Below are 18,344 nucleotides of genomic sequence, written 5' to 3'. Positions count from 1 at the left end.
AACTTGCTGTTGCTGTAGAGGGCTAAAGGGTGTTCTGCCACCGATAAGGCATTTCCAAGAGCACTTTCAGGAAATAAAATTTGTGGGAATACACTTTCCTGATTGTTTTTTCATGTTTTATCACAGTAATCTAAAAAGCAGAGAAGGAGCTTCTAATCTGCTTTAATTTGGGTTGTTTATTTAGTCTTAGATGGAAGGAATGCTGAGTTAAAAGACTGTATTTACAAGACTTCTGCTGAACATCTCCTGTTTTTGGGCTCTCTGCGAGGTTTCTATCTGTTTTGTGTGCGTGCGTGTGTGTGTGTGTTATACAAGCTATAATTTGCCACAGCTTTGTTTAGATTGCCAAAGCATAACGCAGCACAGAGGCCATATTAAATTCTAGCTGTGTTTTGATGAGACGCTCACACACACACTAGTGGACCAGATCTCGATCACACAGTGTGTCCGGCCACAGCCTGCGTGAAAAGGAGACGCCTGACCTGAGTTTCCTTCTCTGTCTCTCTGTATCTCACACACTCGCACATAATACACACACAGGGGTGCTTGTGCCACACCTGTGTGTGATTTTCAGGGGATCACATGCTGTCTGGAACGCGGAACAGTGACAAGCTGCGAGTAGATTTATGGTCGTGATGAAGAGTCGTCTCTGTGCAGGTCTGCTGTATCGGTTACCTCCTCACACATAAGGCGGTTTATAAAGCTTTGTGCTCCATAAAAGTCTGATCCACTCCATTAATGGGCGGGACATTTCTTTTAGTGTGTGTATATGTGTGTGTGTTTATGCCCTTGCCCATACCAATGTGTTCCCCTTTGTAACCAGCTCTATAAACGGAAGATTTGAGTATGCCTGAGCATGATACGGCATTGATGGCTTTTATGAGCTTGGCTGTGCTGCAAAACGTGTAGCTCATTTTAAGGATTGTTGGATTCATCCCTAATAGGCTGTCATTAAGATTTAAGATTGGCTTTCCCATATTTTCCCTCTATTGAACAGTTTGCATCATAGAGAGAGATGTCACGACAGATCTGTCTGCATCAAGGATTGGATGAGCAGTTTAAAGAAACAACGTTCCTTTGCACACTTTTATGTGTCTGGGTAAAATGCCACATGAGCTAACGGTGTTGTGCTACCTAATATAATGCATATTTGCTACTTATTTTGCTTCACACTGAAGAGACACAAGGACTCGCAGTCAAAACAATATACAGTATAACGAGTACAGACCAGTGCTGCCTAGCTCCGCTGTTTCTTTCTTGTTTTAAACTGATGACTCTGTTCAATGATAAAGGCACATCATATATTTACTAAACAGAAAACCCAACATTTGTTTTCATTCAAAAATTTCTTGTACTGAGGGAGAAATGCATCTAAAAGTGAACTTCTGCATTTGTGTTGAAGGCGGTCCCAGAATGCACCTGTGCTCTTGAATCCCAGGATGTACATGCTCTCTGGGATCTCTGGTGCTCTGTGCAGTGCTCGTCTGAACTCATTGAAAATGCTGAGTGTGGGGGTTTCAGTTATGGAGCTGAGTTTGGGGGATTGAACTCGCAGCCACCATGACAATACATGTCACATTAAAATTATAGAAATGCAGAATTTGAGATATACAATATGGATGGGAGACATTTAAGGCTAAAATTTTGAATTTTGTCCAAACTTCAAGGAATGGAATGGAATTTTTTTTAGTTTTGTTGTCCCAAATCAGAATTTTCCGGAAACATATGTGGCCGTTTAAATTTATACTTTACTTTTCACATATTTGTAATTTAAGTACCCAAATTTGTCATGCGGTATGACATAGGGCTGCAATAAACGATGATTTCAATCATCTATTCATTAGATGGTTATTTTCTCGATTCATCGATGAATCGGGTGTTTTTTTCCCCCTGCAGGGTCCCTTAGAAAAATATTGAACATGGATATTCAGAGGCTGTCAAGATAATGTTAGAGATTTTAGAACAAAAAATGATTTTTTTACAAATTAAAAATATATTTTTCATGTTTTTACCTTGTCTCCCTCCTTAAAAACAGAAATAAACACTCTAAGATCATACTAAAGACGACAGCCTGGATGTGATTGGAATGAAAGACTTTTATAACGGGATTCTGCTTTTGTTACGTCCTTTTGCAATTATTTTATCCCAGAGGAGCCACAGGTAAGCCTCAGCCTCTTAAAGCTATTGATATTATAACTTATAAACATTTTTCACTCACTTATTCAACAAGCTAACGTTAGTTAATTCGTGCTTGTTGTCAGACCGACCCACACTCACGGACAGACACACAAACTATCTCTGTCACACAGACACTCATACATCCAGCTGCTCCTCTCGCCCTGTGACTGCAGCTCACGCTTTTCCTTCCTCTCTCCTGTTTAAGCGGACATTTAGAACACAAAGTGAGGTAAATATTATGGACTACATTAACGCCTGACAGTCCAGCGCTAGTGTTTTTATCCAGTCTCGTTTCAGAACAGAAACTAAAGTTCTGCCAGAGTTTTTACGACAACAAGCTATTTTTAGATTGTTAGCGTCTCATCTCCATCATGAGACACGGTTGATGATGAATATATCTACTCAATTTTTTCGCTAATCATCAGATTATAATCAGAGAAGTACTAAACTAAGCAAAAGTAAAGTTTATCAGCTGTCTGTGTGTGACGTAAACAGTGACGCAATAATCGCACAACACAACAAATAGATACACAAATTGTTGCCAGCACTTTTAATTATCGATTTTTATTGATTTCATCAATTTGTTGTTGCAGCCCGAGCATGACATGAATATTTTTGTGCATAAAATGTAAATACTGTTGGGTTTTTTATTTGACCTATTTGCCATACTTATTTGCCATCACTTTCTTTGGATACAGCATTTTACTTTTTTAAGGCATTTCACTTTTATTTTATTTTTTAATCATCAAAAAAAGTCAGGCACGGTTCTCAGACAAACCATATATTTTAGAATATTTTTGAGATGTCAGCTCTCGTATTACCTGTGATTCTACCTTGGGCTGATTTCTGTATAAAACACTGAAATTTTTCCGATTTTTCCACTTATTTTTTAATTTGTCAAACTGTGTGACAAAACATGTCATTTCACATCTTTTCAAACTACAGAAACCTGTTCTATTAGTGATTTAGTATTATGAAGGTTAGCATCCATGCCCCAGAGTTTTGTTACAGCCGTTTTTACTTTTTAACTCCAAATAATCAAAGAACAAACAGACCCAGACTTATCCCAGATTTTAACTGTCATACATGCAGTATTCAGCTTTAGATCACCAGAGTTGGATGAGCTCTCTGCATGAAATATTCAGCTTTATTTGGTTTGGATGATGGGTATCACCTGGAGAGAGTGTCCCTGTGGAGGAGGACTTTATCATAATAAAACCCACCTACAGTGAACCGCTGCGTTTCTACATCTATACTCACAGACAGGCTTAGCTCTGGGTACAGGACATTTAACTGACCCACACATGAAAGCAGCTTTAATTCTGTTTTATTTGGACCTTTGTGTTCTCACAAACATCTCGTCAGCATTATTTTTATGTTTTATACACACATATATATTTATAAATATATAACATTCTACCTATTAAATCTTTAACAATATTTTCCTTAAAAATTAAACACTTTGCTGTCAAGCCCATAAAAAGGTAAATGAAACCACTCTTTATTACTTTCTGCAAGAAAGATGCGGTTACACATTGAGGAAAAAAAAAAGAAAAAAAAAGTGCATGTTTTACATTTTTGTGCTTTAATTCAAATGTGGTTTAAAAAAGAGTATGAAATAGGGTTTAACGACAAGAAGTTAAATAAAAATCTTGGTGTAATAGGATTTTTTTTATTTGACATAAACTCAATCATTAATTTCTCACCAGTTTGAAGTTTACATCTAAAAGGCTTAGAGCACAATAGAGCAAAACTACTCATGGAAACTCAGGGCTGCCTTCTATCTTTTCTCTTCCAAATTTTCCCTTGCCCACTCATTTTTTTCTCCACCACTTTCTTCTTCCCACATCTGGAAACAATGTGTCGCATGCACACTCTGTGTGTAAATCCTGCTGTTGTTTTATCAGTGGAGATCAGTAGGAGAGAAGTCATAAAATACAAAAGGCATAATTCATCAGATCGGGAAGAAACCTACAAAACTGCCCAAGATGTTTCTCAGTGTTTGCACATGAGTTTGATGTACATGTGTGTAATACTTACTGTGTTTTATCATACAACTCTTTCTAATGTGGTTATTGAAAATTCCAGCCTGTACTAAAATACTTTTTTCTCCAAACATAGAAATGGCACAAATATTTAATTCCTCTCTGTGTCCCTGTCTTTTTTTTTGATCTCCCCCGTGCCTTACAGGAAGAACAGGAGACCAGCTACACCATCCTGCGTGCTCGGGGTTGTAATGTGACTCTGAATGGTCTGAAGCCCAACACGGCTTACCTGCTGCAGATCAGAGCTCGCACCGCTGCAGGATACGGAGCCAGCAGCCCCAGTTTCCAGTTTGAGACCAGCCCTGATTGTAAGTTCAGAACACAACAGGAATTTTTCAAGTATATCCCTGCTGTAGGAGAAATAATGGTAAGATCAGTATTTAGGCATGGGGGAATAAGAAAAAAGTATTAATACAGGAGACACTCTGGAGCAATGTATTTTGAAAGTAATGTCCTTTAAAGATGTAGAGGTGACATAGTTTTTTACTGATACTTGCATTATGCTGTTATAGTGATTTTCTTTTTTTCTTTTTTATTCTATATGGTAAGGTTTTATATTGTCCTTTAGGCTTTAACATTTCCTGCAAGCTGGATATATAACTTTAAACCTCAGGGATCTGATATATTTACATTATGGGATACCAAAGGATTTGAAGGATTTTATGTGTGTGTTTGTATAAGTTAAATAACAGCACCACCAAAAATAAGTCACCTCTGCCTGTTGTTCTCTGTCTTTCAGCAGCCTTTTCAATCTCCAGTGAAAGCAGCCAAGTTGTTCTGATCGCCATCTCCTCTGCCGTGGCCATCATCCTGCTCACTGTGCTGCTCTATGTCCTGATTGGCAGGTCTGTCCGGTACTCACTTGGCTTAAAAAAATTACCATTTACCAGCAAACATAACACAGTGTAAATAGTGATGTTTCATCCAGTATGTTTTCTCTGTTAGCCTGTTTCTAATATTTTATCTTCAGGTGAATGTGTTGGTACACTACAGTGTGTGTAGGTGAAACTTCAGGAGTTTGTGTGTCTGTGTATTTGTAGGTGAGTGTGGCTGAAGTTGGCAGTCAGTACAGTTCAGAGAGAGAATAAATCCAAGGCTCATTATAAGACTTACTGATCCTCTCTAGACTTATAAGAGCTGGGATTTCACACACACACACACACATACACATACACAGAGCTCTTCAGGCAGGGCCAAGGGGTGAATTCTTATTGGGCAATGTGGCACTTCTTATGACCTCTTTCTGTTTGCATTGGCAGGTTTTGTTGCCACAGCAAATCCAAACATCCTGATGAGAAAAGACTGCACTTTGGCAATGGTCACTGTAAGTACTGGACTGGTTCCTGAGGCCTGGTTCGATCTGCCCTCTGTACTCTTTTAGAAGAAAAACGCAGAGATTTCTTTATATAAGACAATTACTTTCGGTTGTTCTTGTTCCTACACACAGTTACCAACAGTTATTGTTACCAAGCATCTTCTTTAAGCTTGGAGTAGTTTCCCCTTTACTTGGCTTCATTTGGTCATATGAGATGACAGTAATCGGACCGAGACTATGTTGAGTGGAGGTTTCTCGGTCCATTTAAAAACCAATCCTAAAGGCTTCATTTGAAGGAAAAAGGATCAAATTGTTTCCTGACAGGCTGCTGCACGTACTGAAAGTTTAGGTTTATAACCTTTAATTATAGGTTTTACTCCAGAGGACAGTCCTTCAGTTGATTTTACATTTTTTTAAAATGTCATTTTTATCAAAAAAACATTTTCAGATGTAAATTAGATCAATGCGGCGTAAAGCTGTAGGTACAACTGATGTGACACAATACAGAAGGATGACAGGTTTAAAATAAACTCTCATAGCCTATGAATCCCTGGCCACATCTTGGTTGCTTGTTCTTATTTATGCCCTACTTTAGTTCTCCACAGCCATTATATATTAGAAATACTCCTTCCTTTCACCTTGACCTAAGTATCGCCCCCCAAACTCCCCAGGCACTGAAGTGCAGCTATCTGCAGCTTCATGAATCGTTAGGCCAGGTCAGAAGCACAACATTAATTTCCCCTCAGGGGCTAATAAAGTATGATTTTATTACTCAAAGGACAGGTTTACTTATTTATTTATGTTTAAAGTCTGTCTTAAACCAATACTCACAGGAAAAAATGTATAATTAAAGAGTTTTTGATTGTTTTGATAGTTACTTTACCAAACCAATGGAAGGTTTTGCTGTCTGATCATACATAGTTTTATGTCTACAGTTATTTTAGTGCAAATCCCCCCTGTGTTTCATTGCAGCCCACTAAGAAGTGATATAAAGTGTTGGTGCAAAGTTTAACCTTTCCTTTTACAGCATTTTAATCAACACTGGCTGGCCACACACTAGAAGATTTTAGGGTCAAATTTCAGGTCCAGTTGGCCCCCCATGATCTGTGGGTGTGGCCCAATTCATTTTCATTTCATTTATTTGTGTGACCAAGACCATGATCACATATTGTAGAGCAGAAACAGAGCATATTATACAGATAATAAAAGTTATTACAACTAGTTCTCTATTGCCCAAATAATCTTGAAGCGTGTGGGGTCAATACAACTACTCCTTGAGTTGGAGCCTCTATCAGTCTTGAATCATGAATATCAGACAAGATTTATGGCATACCTGCAGTAGCCAATCGAAGTTATCTTCTTCTGTGTAGTATTCAGAGAATTATACTTTTAAAATTGGTTGAAACAGTACTTAATGTGCATTCATGAAGTATTTAGACCCCCGACAATTGTTTGCATTCATTATTTCTTTCATTAATCTACACTCAGTACCCCATCATGCAAAGTGAATTTTAGATATTGTACACAAGAAGCTTTGGGATTGGGGGATTTTCTGATATTCTTCTTTGCAAATCCTCCCAATCAGTCAGGTTGCATCGGGATTGTTGGTGGATGGCCATTTTCAGGTTATCCAGAGATTCTGATTGGGTTCAAGTCAGAGCTCTAACTCTAGGACAGTCGCAGAGTTGCCCCTAAGCCACTCCTGTGTTGCCTTGGCTGTGTGCTTAGGATCATTGTCATGTTGGAAAGTAAACCTTTGGTGCAGTCTGAGATCCTGAGTGCTGCAGAACAGGTTTTCATTTAGGATATCTCTGTACTCTCTCAACACTGACCACTCTCCCAGCCCCTGCTCCTGATAAACACCCCAACAACATGATGCTGCCACCCCTATGCTTCACTGCTGGGATGGTAATGGGCCAGGGATGAGCAATGCCTGGTCTCCTCCAAGCATAATGTTTAGAACCGTGGCTAAATAGTTTAACCTTGGTTTCATCAGACAAGAGAATCTTGTTTCTTTCGGTCAGAGAGTCCCTTTGTGCAGCCTCCAAGCAGGCTGTCATGTGTTTTGCACTGGGGAGAAGCATCCATCTTGCCAGATTACAATTTTCTACATTTTTTTTTTCTGTTTTGTTAATTTTGATGTGTTTTAACATATTGGGTGCACATAGAAAGGTTTCACTTACAAACAGACCATGTAAATTATTTTAAAACTGCTGTTATTATAATATATAATTTGTGCATTCTGACCCATCACGTAAAAATATTTCTTGCCACACATATGAGGACTATGTATACTTTCAGGTTTAGCAGTGTTAAGCATATGCTATCACTGTGTTTTAGCATTCTTTCCTTTGTCCAGAGATGTTTTGTGTGATTTGCCACAGCGGCGTTTGAAGCCATTGAAAAGCAGCCATACAGTATGGGTGTAGGCAACTAACAAAAAAGCGAGACCTTTGAAATAGTCACTAACACACACAACCTTCTTTCTGCTCTCTGCAGTGCGTTTGCCAGGTATCAGGACCTATGTGGACCCTCACACCTACGAGGACCCAAGCCAGGCTGTGCACGAGTTCGCTAAAGAGCTGGACGCCTCCTGCATAGCTATTGATAAGGTGGTGGGAGCAGGTGAGAACAGACAGACACAGTATGATGGCCAAATTAATAAATTAATTGTTTATTTTCATGTCCAATGCCTTAATCAGAAATGTTAACTGAAAAACAATCAGGTATTCTAAGATCCAACCAGCACAAGAAAGCACAATACAGTTACACTGTCAGGTAAACATGAGCCACCTGAAGATAATACTCTACTAACAATGTGCAATAAATTTACAACAAAAAAAAAAAAAAAGGAAAAAGGTCAGAAGATGTATATTTATCAATCAGTCTCCCTAAATACATTATATAAAACACTAAAACAATATTATAGAGTTAAGCTTTTGGGAGGGATTATTTCTTCCTGTTTCTCTCATTTTTTGGTTCTACCTTTTAAGCCCAGGTCAAATGACTGTCTGTCAGTGAATCTGGATTTTTTCAAAGCGTGATGTTTTTGTTTTAAAAATTTGTTTAAATTTTTTTAAAGAATACTGACGCAAATTGTCATCTTTACACCTAATCTGATCTGACAATATTTTGATGTCTCATACATTTTATTAGGTACTGTACTGATTATAAAAGAGAGACCTCTACAGTGAAAAAAATGCTCCAGATCAAAATATGATGTCCTTTTAAGCTCTGATGATTTAATGTTACCTATTTGCAGAAAACAAGCACTGAAAAGTCATTCTAGTTAAAGAAAACAAAGTGCTGAAAGCAAATTATTGACACAAATGCTTTATTTTCTCCCTGAACTTCTCTCCCCTCATAATGCCACTCTCCTACCCTTCACACTCTACTTAAATCACAAAGACACACCAAGTTCACGACCACATACAGCTAAAATGAGATGCATGTAGAGCTGCAATATATCTACATCTTCATAGCAGCAGGCTAGTTTAACTTTGTGCCATATACTGCACAGCTTGAAATGAGAAGCATTTAAAACCCCAGCTTGAGGTCTCCTCTTTTCAGCCCTCCACTATGATGAAGGGGAGATAGTGAAATTAGAAGTTGTTCTGCTCACCTCCCTCTTTCTTTTCTTCATTTCTCTTCAGTCCCTCATCACCTCCCACCGGTTACAGCCTGATGCTTTAATTCTGAACCCAGTCTAATGATTGCCACAGTAAAACAAGCTTCCTCTCTTCTCCACATGTTCTCCCTGATAACTTGAGCAGGAGTGCAGACGGGAGGGTAATGCACTGTGATTCATGCTGGAGTGCAGGCAGAAGAGATGGAGAGTAAAGAACACAGCACATAACAGGAGGCTGCTCTCAAGAGTCCCACCAGTTCTGCACACTGTAAAGCTGTCAGGACGGCCTGAGAGTGTAATTCCTGACTCTAAACTGGACTACAATACACTTGGCAACGCATTTTTCATAGTTCATAATAGAGACATAGTATTAATCTCTATAGAGCTACAATAAAAATGGGAAGGGCAAAGTATTTTTTTTTTAAAGTTTCTTTTTAAAAGTGCATTTAGAATCCAGTAATAACAGTTTCTCTATTTCTTGGTTGAAGTTTAATACTAAAAAAATGAATCCATTCATCCTTGATCTCCACTGCTTAACCATTTGGGAACATTTAAACAAAAAGGCTGAATTAAGTTACCAATAACATAACATATAAACTATGAAATATCTAGTCAATAGGACTATCTATATCCTGGTTCTAAACTGATAAAAGTTGACCCCGGTGCCCTCTCATATAGTTGAGTTCACACTGAAGAAGGCTACACTACAGTATGCTATACATTTTTAATGCCAACAGTGCCTGGCTGAGGCAAAGTATATTTATTTTAGTGCTTCTCCATTCTAACACGATGCTGAACATCTGACTGTGCAAAAGTCTATTTTTATCCAGGCTGGATAGCAGCTTTAAAATGACAACAAAGATAAACATGTTATATATTACACATCAGCTCCAAAACAGCAAACTTTAGATGTGTATTAATAAGAACTGTATACTTTTATCGTTGCTTTTTTTTTTTTATTTATTTTTTTACAATGTTTTCATGTCTCATTTTGCATGAAAGCAAAAACAAAATTAGGGTTATTGCTAGCATTCAGCGACAACAATTCTCTTGAGGCTTGACACCTACTAGACTTTTGGGATATAATGTGTTGCTGTAAGGTGGACAGTAGGTGCTAATAAATGAGAAGTGACTAAAACCATGATAAAATTACCGTGATAGTCTATCTTTTGTAAAGAAGCTCAGATGTGGGGAAAAAAGACAGAAAACCCTGTAAAAATTTGAGGAGACATTGGGCCTCACAAACAGTTCCTAACCCTCTGAGACCGGCGTTGTGGTATATGACACAGGGCATAAAAACTTGTACAAATTCTGAACCATAAATCATAGCCACTTCTTTTTTACTCTGGAAGCCATCTGTTTTGCCGTTCTAATGCTGCTATCCCCACCTACGTAGCCCTTACTGTAGCTTTTCTCATGAGCCTGGAACTTGGGTGACTTTGAACATCCTTTTTTTTATAATCCATTTTCAATCGTTTCTTTGGCTAGCTTAGCATTAGCCACGATGCTGAGTTCCTGAGGTGTCTAATGGGCTGTGACAACAAATGGTAGGCTGGTCTGTTGTCATGTCATGCTTTGCCAAACAGCACACCTATATACACTTATAACTGGAGGAGAGGGCCTGAGTGGCTCATAACAGAGAGAAAGGGAGATAGAGAGCCAGAGGTGTGTCCCTCTTTGTCCCTCCAGACAGGAACTGTGGTATATATAAATGGTATATTGTTATTTGGATACAGCCCTGCAGCCCCCCCTTATGCTCATGGGGCATCAGGAAATCAGGAAAATGTGCACTAGCTTAAAGCTTACAAGGACAAAGCATGTTGAATAAAAAACACAGGTGCAATAAAAACAGCAGTTCATGACATTTTCACTGTCAATCAAACTTTTCAAGGGAAAAAAATTAAGGAGAATCTTAAGAAGATATTATTGAATGAGTCCTGCTGCCTTTGAGAAAATTGACTAGTTTTAAATTGAACTAAAACCAGCTTGCAAATAAGTGGAGATCTTGACTTTTTACTCTAAATCTGTCCTAAAAGAAGTTAATGAGAAGTGAAAACCAGAGGTTAACTTTAGAGCTTAAGCCATGATGTAAACATTTTTATCTGTCAGCTGGAATACAGCATACCACCCATCCGTGTGATTTTTATGAACCCATATAAACACTCAAAACCCTGCACAACATATTTCTTCTTCATCCAAACTTTCCCTGAACCTCATCTGTCTTCATTAAAAATGTTAACATGACTTTGATCTTCTTGCCAATCGGTGATTGTGTGTTAGAAGACAGAACACATGCTCCAGTCTGCTTCCATGGGTCAGACTTTAACATCAAAGATGGATACCTAGCTGTGCTGAAAGCACGGAAAGGAGTCAGTGTCCCTAATCAAGCCTTATTGGACTGAGATCTCCTTTCTTAAAGTGACCACATAAAAAGTGGCCTCAGCCTGGTTCATCTGTCCGCTGCTGAAGGCCCAAACAGAGCCAGGAGCAAAGAACAGGCATGCATTCGGTATTTAGACAGGTTGTAATTATTCCAGCTTAAGTTATTCCAGACCGTGTTCATTCTAGTCCAGGATCTGATCTGTGCTCTCTGATCCAGAGCTGCTGTGGGAAATGATTGTATAGCACTGAGAGAGAGATCTGCACATGTCTTGGCTCTTACATCACCGCACAACATATAGAGGAAAACACAGTCATGTAGAAACATACACACAAATGTACACATTATACTTATCTTCTGCAGTCCATCCAAACCACGGCAGCAGCTGGAGGATTGGCCGACTGCCTTTGAAGTGGCCGGTCTGCCCACAAAGCTAACAATACCAAATGAAATACACTAGAAACACACACAATCACACACACACACACACACATGGGCACATGCTGAGGTAGCATCCCCTCACCAGCAAGGAATGATAATTACCTTCTCCCATAGTGGAAGTGGAGTTACAGTACCTTATAGTATGAAGAAAGGTCTATCTGTTCATCTGAACTGTGAAATCAGGTTGCCTATATCAAAGCCTATTACTGCATACGGTGTCATTACCGCAGTCTTAACACATAATTATGCTCTGATCCCTCTACAGCATGAGTAAGCATGCATTTCTTAATTACTGTGACATTAGAAGTAATCACAGGATCCAATTTGATCTGCAGCCTTGTCTTACACACTCTGTGATAATTTCACTTGTTAAAATGATAAATTAAGAAAAAGAAATACCATCATTACTCAGTGCACCATAACTGCACTGCTTTGGTCTCATGCTATGCATGTAACCCCAGCCCTGGTTTATCAGTTCTTCTTTTTCTTTACTTGGTAAGGTACCAAGTAATGTTTTTAAATTCTCAAAAATAAAAGTTTTAGAAATTGCATGGTGGACACAGAAGGTTTTTATTTTTTCGTAAATGTTATCTCTAAATTTAACAAGATTATCCTGCTTTACCTTCCAAAATATCAATTCAGGTGATGCAAGTGCAAAGTCAAGGATTTAGCCTAAATCTTGGCCGGTCCAGAGACACGCTGGAAACTTTTGCTTATCAGACAGTTATTCACTATTTAAAAAGCATATGATACAAATGCCAACAAATCTATAAACCATTTGGGCAGAAATGTTACTCTTCCTTAGAGGAAACATAATATTTTTAGAATCAAATTTTCCTTAAAGTGTCCTCATCATTGAGAAACCAATATGTTGGTTTATCAAAAAACAACATTAAAAACTAAATTTTCTATTAAAATGTGGAAGTTGTTCATATTAAGAACAATGTTGAACTGTAATTTTTTACATCACAGTGAGTGTAGCAGGTTCATATGTTCCTAAAAAAGCAGCACATCTAAGATTCCAAGTTATGGAGGACAAAGCGCCGTCATTTCACTTGTTTATTTGGCTCACATCACAATAAGCAATGTTTATGTGTTTCAGCACAAGGCTGCCATCAAACACTCTGATGAAGGCCTTATGCTGAGGTGAAATGTTGGAGTTTTCTCCTCCATAACTTGGATTCTGAGATGTACTGCCTTTTTTGAAACTTTGCATGATTTTTGAACTTAGGCTAAGCAATCAGCTAACAACCTTCATTGACGTGATGCACAACCTTCCTCTCCTACTGAGTGTAACAGGTGTTACAAAAATAATTTAAGTAAAATAAATAGTAAAAAAAAATAGTAAAATAATTTAAATATCTCTAAAGGTGTTATTAAGTATTCACACATTTTTACTTGGTCTGAAAAAGTGCTATCTGTGCATCACTAACAATAAAATATGGAAAAATACTACTTTGAATAAAGAAAAATATTTCTTTGAGTATATACAACTTGATTTATCCATAGCATTACATTGACTGTTTATCACAGTGTTTCATTCGTGTGTTGTTGTTCTGTATTGTCTATGGTCTTATTCTTCAGGTGAGTTTGGCGAGGTGTGCAGTGGGCGCTTGAAGCTACCCAGCAAAAAGGAAATCTGTGTGGCCATCAAGACTCTGAAAGGAGGATACACTGACAAGCAGAGGCGGGACTTCCTGGCTGAGGCGTCAATCATGGGGCAGTTCGATCACCCCAACATCATCAGGTTGGAAGGGGTGGTGACACGCAGTAAGTGTGTTCATGACTTATTATTTAGGTCACAGTGAATAGAGTTACCGTTGTAGGAAATCGTTTTTAATTATGGTTGTAAATAAACCATAGGAAACAATACCTGAAAGTTTTAGGAGGAAAAAAAGCTAAAACTTGGACAAAGAATCGAAGCAGACAGAGAGAGAATATGCAGTCACATTACATCACTAATCTGCACCAGAGTCTTTTCACTGATACCTGATTTTGAATTGTCTTTGACAAATTGCTCTAAAGTGGCCGACACTTGTGTAAAAGAGCGCAGGAGTTTTATTGAGCTGCGGCGGTGTAAATCTCTGCAGATCAATGTGCTTTGATCAAAGCCTGTGTCCAAAGCAGACATAAATCCATAAATCCATATCTCTGACTCGCTCCCCTCTGGGCCTCTTTATAAGACTATCATTAGCACACAGAAGGCCTCTTTAAAAAGGAATGACTGCAGAAAAAGGGAAATAATGAGTCTGAACTTTGTCGCTGTGAAACGGGCCTGGCCTCTATCTCTCCCTGCGGCACCGGGCTTGTTAAGTAGTTCTGCCAGTGCATTTATTCTAAAGAGTAGACTAAAACACACCAAGAACTTCCCATACCTCCATGTCCTCATTTCTGGTTCCTCTGTCTCATTTGTTTTTCTTTTCTTCATCCCTGCTTTTCCCGTGTAATTTTTAATGCCGTAATTGCTCCCTACCTCTTGAATTTCAAACAATTGAATTAAGTGGCTTAGTAGCATGACTTCCTCTAATCTAAAACAGAATCACCAAAAATGGAATCGCAATGGAATGTACAAACAGCAAGAGACAGCATGTTCAACCATATTGTGTTGATTAATTTATTCATTAAATCACCAGGGAATAAAAACAGCAAACTGACTTTTTTGTCCATTTTATGATTCACTTTTCTGAGTCATGACTTACAGACATAATGCTGCTGAAATTATGCATTGTGGGATTTATTTTTGCCAAAATTACAAATGATGTCAAGAGAACGGTTTTTAAAAGTTGCCACAAAAGTTTCCTCGACCATTTGAGAATTGAAACAAGATGTTGAAGACAGAGAGAAGAACACCAAAAGACAATCTGACAATATAGACAATATATAAATTTCACAATATGTAGACATACTAAGCACCTTTTATTCATTTTTGTGTTTTGAGCAAATACAGTTTTGAAAGGGAAGCCAATTCCAACCAGTTTCAGGTGGATATCTAATTTTTCCCAACTCAGCCTCTGAACAAAACACTTCCTAAAAGTAGGTATGCATTTGTAGGTATGCTATGTAAGTATGTATTCATTGGTTTAACTTCAGGATAGGCCAACATCAACCAGCTGGCAAACACTGACACATCAGCAAATATGGACTGATGTTAATGGCTGGAATTTATCTGTTGAATCAGTCTAAGTCTGCCATTAAGTACCTAACAGCTGATGGGAAGGGGATGTGTTTTCAGTTTGAAAAAGTCATTCATTAGACAAACATGACAAACATGAGAGGATTGTTGAAAATGTTGGAAACTGTGAAAATGTTACACCAAATGACATAATGGAAAATAACATCAGCATTTGACTTAATTGTTATTTCAGATAAAGTGCTCTGAAAAGGTATTCACCCCATCTCTGATTTCTTATTTTTTTGCAGTTATATCACACTTAAATTCTTCAGAGCATCAAACTAATTTTTACATTAGGCATTTTTTAAATGGTGATTTCAATTAATTTGGAAAACTGAGCTCAATTTCTAGCCTGATTATTGCCAGAGCTGTTGAATCAGGATGCCCCTTAAATAGAACCTCTCTGACAAAGCCAAGTAGGCTAAAGCATCTCAAAAGTAACACAATATGCCACAATCCACAGAAATTCAAGAACAGATGAGAAACAAACCCACTGACATCATTCAGTCCGGAAAAGCAAAGCCACTTCTAAGGCTTTGGGACTCAAGCGTACCACTGTGTGAGCCATTATCCACAAATGGAGAAAACTTGGAACAATGGTGAACCTTCCCGTGACTGGCTAGCCTACCAAATTCAAAGTGCACGTCTATGACTCATCTTAAACAAAACCCAGAACCCAGAAAGACCTACAGGCCTCACTTGACTGGGTTAAGGAAAGTGTTTCAACAATAACAGACTAGGCAAATGGGCATCCATGGGAGAGTTCAAAGGTCAATACCAGTGCTGACCAAAAAGAACTTAAATTTGCCAAAAAACATCTTGATGATCTCCAAGACTTTGTAGAAAATATTCTATGTACAGATGAAACAGAAGTTGAACTTTTTGAAGGTGTGCGTCCCGTTACATCTGGTGTAAAACTCCCAATATCATTTTTGTCAACATTGATGGTGGAGAGAAAGGTACAGTTTCCTGGTGTAGAGCTGCCGCCAATGAAAAGACATTATTCCTTTACATTTTTTACAATTTCTTTGGGAAATTTCCTAAAATAAAATCAAATATGCAAAGACACTGAAAACATTAAATATCAAGGGCAGCAAGGTGTCCTAAAGGAGCATAGGCATACATAACCTAGCAACAGAAAGCAAGTGAGGAGGATCACTAGGTTGGTCAAGTCAATCAGTCAGTCAGTCTTTGTTTACATGGTGCCAATTCATAACCAAAGTTACCTCATGACACTTTACAAAGGGGATAGGTCCAGGTCTGTGGTGGCCTTTTATAATGGTCCAGTGATAATCATGTATATTATGTTAAGACTATACCCCATTAAGATCGTACTCTAGTATTGTCCCAGCAATATTTACAATCATATACAGAAATGTTATTGTTTTCAGACATTTTTCCACAATATCTTATCTGTTTGATCAAGTAGTTGGGTTTACAAGGTAGTAAGAAATTTTCCCTTAAATAATTACATGCATTAGAAAATCATCTGTATCCTTCTTGTGAAAATACATTGAGTATAAGTTTCAGTTAAATTTTGCCATCATTTGTGACACAGATGTTTTTGCTGAAGTTTCTTTGTGACAGGGATGTCATCATTGTCTGCAGTGGAGTAGCATCCCAAATATGTATTTTTTTATTGAGCGATGAGTTCACTGTATAGTCCACCATAAACAGCTCACTATATAGAGAACAGGGAGCCAGGAATGGGTGCGTGATTTCAGGCACAGCAGAGGTCCTGAAACGTTCAGACCATGGTCAGAGACCTTTACATTTGACGACCATTTCATTTGCTCTTGCTGACCAATTGGAGAAGCCTAGTGTGAAGGAGTATGTATTTGTGTGTTGTTGTGTTTTTTGTCTATGTATGTGGTGTTTGCATCTACTCTTGACATTTGGAGGGATACCCTGAACACATGTGTGTGAGCCAGAACAGCTAGTGTGCATAGTTTTAGGAGGTCCATTTGATATGCTCCCTCTCGCTCACAAAGACACACACCTACACAAAGTCACATGTTCACAAAAACACATGCACGCCCACACATACACATGCAGCTGCAGGGTGATTTATTAAGCTGCTCCTGTTAATTCTTAATAATCCTGAGACTTTCACACCCCATTTACCTTGCTGCTGCCTTTGGCTGATCCACACGCTGTGTTCTTGCAGAATAAACCACACATACATGTCCTGCTTTATGTCATTCACTTGCACTCACACCTACTCACTGGTGTTCTCACAATAAAGGGGCTTTGGGCCTTTAGCTTTGCTGCCAATGTGGAGAAAAGAGAGAAAGAGGGACGGGAAGAGGGCGGAGGACAGGAGGGAGGAAGAATTGTGTGTTTTCCTGTTGAACGGGGTGATCAATCACAGCCAGATTGTAGGGTGGATGGTATGTTTAACCTTATCTTTATTTATTTACTGTAATTCTACTGTAAGCGAACACACTGCAATTACACTGAGACAATCCATGCACTTGGGAAAAAACTACAGAAATTCTAATCAGGAGCGTAGGAGTGTTTGTTTAAATTTAAGTATATACTTCATGAGGATCAAAAACTGGAAGCTTTAGCTGATATTTTTTTTAATCTCCATTCTCCCCATTTAAACCAAGCGCACCTTTTGTTTCGGCTCATTTATTTGAAACTGTTTGCTGTTCCAGTAACAACTTTTTCAAATCTGATTGACTCATCGGAACATTTTTGTAAACTTGCAATTCACACCAGATCTGCTTTTTCAAATTTAATTAAAGATACTGAGTCAGCTCACTTCCATCATTAAACATGTATTTTTCCCAATGAGAATAATGGATTTGTTTCTTTTTTGACTGATTCCATCACCCTCTCCACCCAGCCTCTGTTGCCAGATGTGGGAAGGGCTCACATTAATTCATGCAAGAGTTAAAAAAAAAAGGATGGGGTGATGGGTAAGAAGACTTCAGGGAAGGATAGGGTGGTGGGTAAAAAGAGGCAGGAATGTCAGAAGAAAGATGGCCAGCAATGAAAAAGGGTGAAGGGGGGAGTAGGGAGGGCACATTAATCAGAATAAAATGGCTAAGAAGTTAACGGATGGCGGTAAGTCAAGAGTAACGCAGGGAAGGAAAATCCATCTGGGACACAAACAGGTCCCAACACCAATGTTGTACATTCAACAATCACTGATTTAAAGGTTTCTTAAAAGTTTTTTT

General features: G+C 38.4%; 1 protein-coding gene across 4 annotated transcripts in view; it reads left to right on the top strand.

Annotated features, from left to right (window-relative positions):
- epha3 (eph receptor A3) overlaps positions 1-18,344 on the top strand; it is a 130,996-nt gene that overhangs the window by 85,256 nt on the left and 27,396 nt on the right. For all 4 annotated transcript variants that reach the window (XM_041806798.1, XM_041806800.1, XM_041806797.1 and 1 more), the window contains 5 exons: positions 4,369-4,531; positions 4,963-5,068; positions 5,483-5,547; positions 8,038-8,163; positions 13,572-13,757. In XM_041806798.1, the coding sequence (XP_041662732.1) occupies positions 4,369-4,531; positions 4,963-5,068; positions 5,483-5,547; positions 8,038-8,163; positions 13,572-13,757 (646 nt within the window). The remainder of the gene's footprint in view (positions 1-4,368; positions 4,532-4,962; positions 5,069-5,482; positions 5,548-8,037; positions 8,164-13,571; positions 13,758-18,344) is intronic.

This window comes from Cheilinus undulatus, linkage group 15 (genome assembly GCF_018320785.1).
Source record: "Cheilinus undulatus linkage group 15, ASM1832078v1, whole genome shotgun sequence".
Taxonomy (NCBI): Eukaryota; Metazoa; Chordata; class Actinopteri; order Labriformes; family Labridae; genus Cheilinus; species Cheilinus undulatus.
The sequence above is the reverse complement of the archived record's forward strand: the minus strand, read 5'-3'. Positions and strand labels throughout refer to the sequence as shown.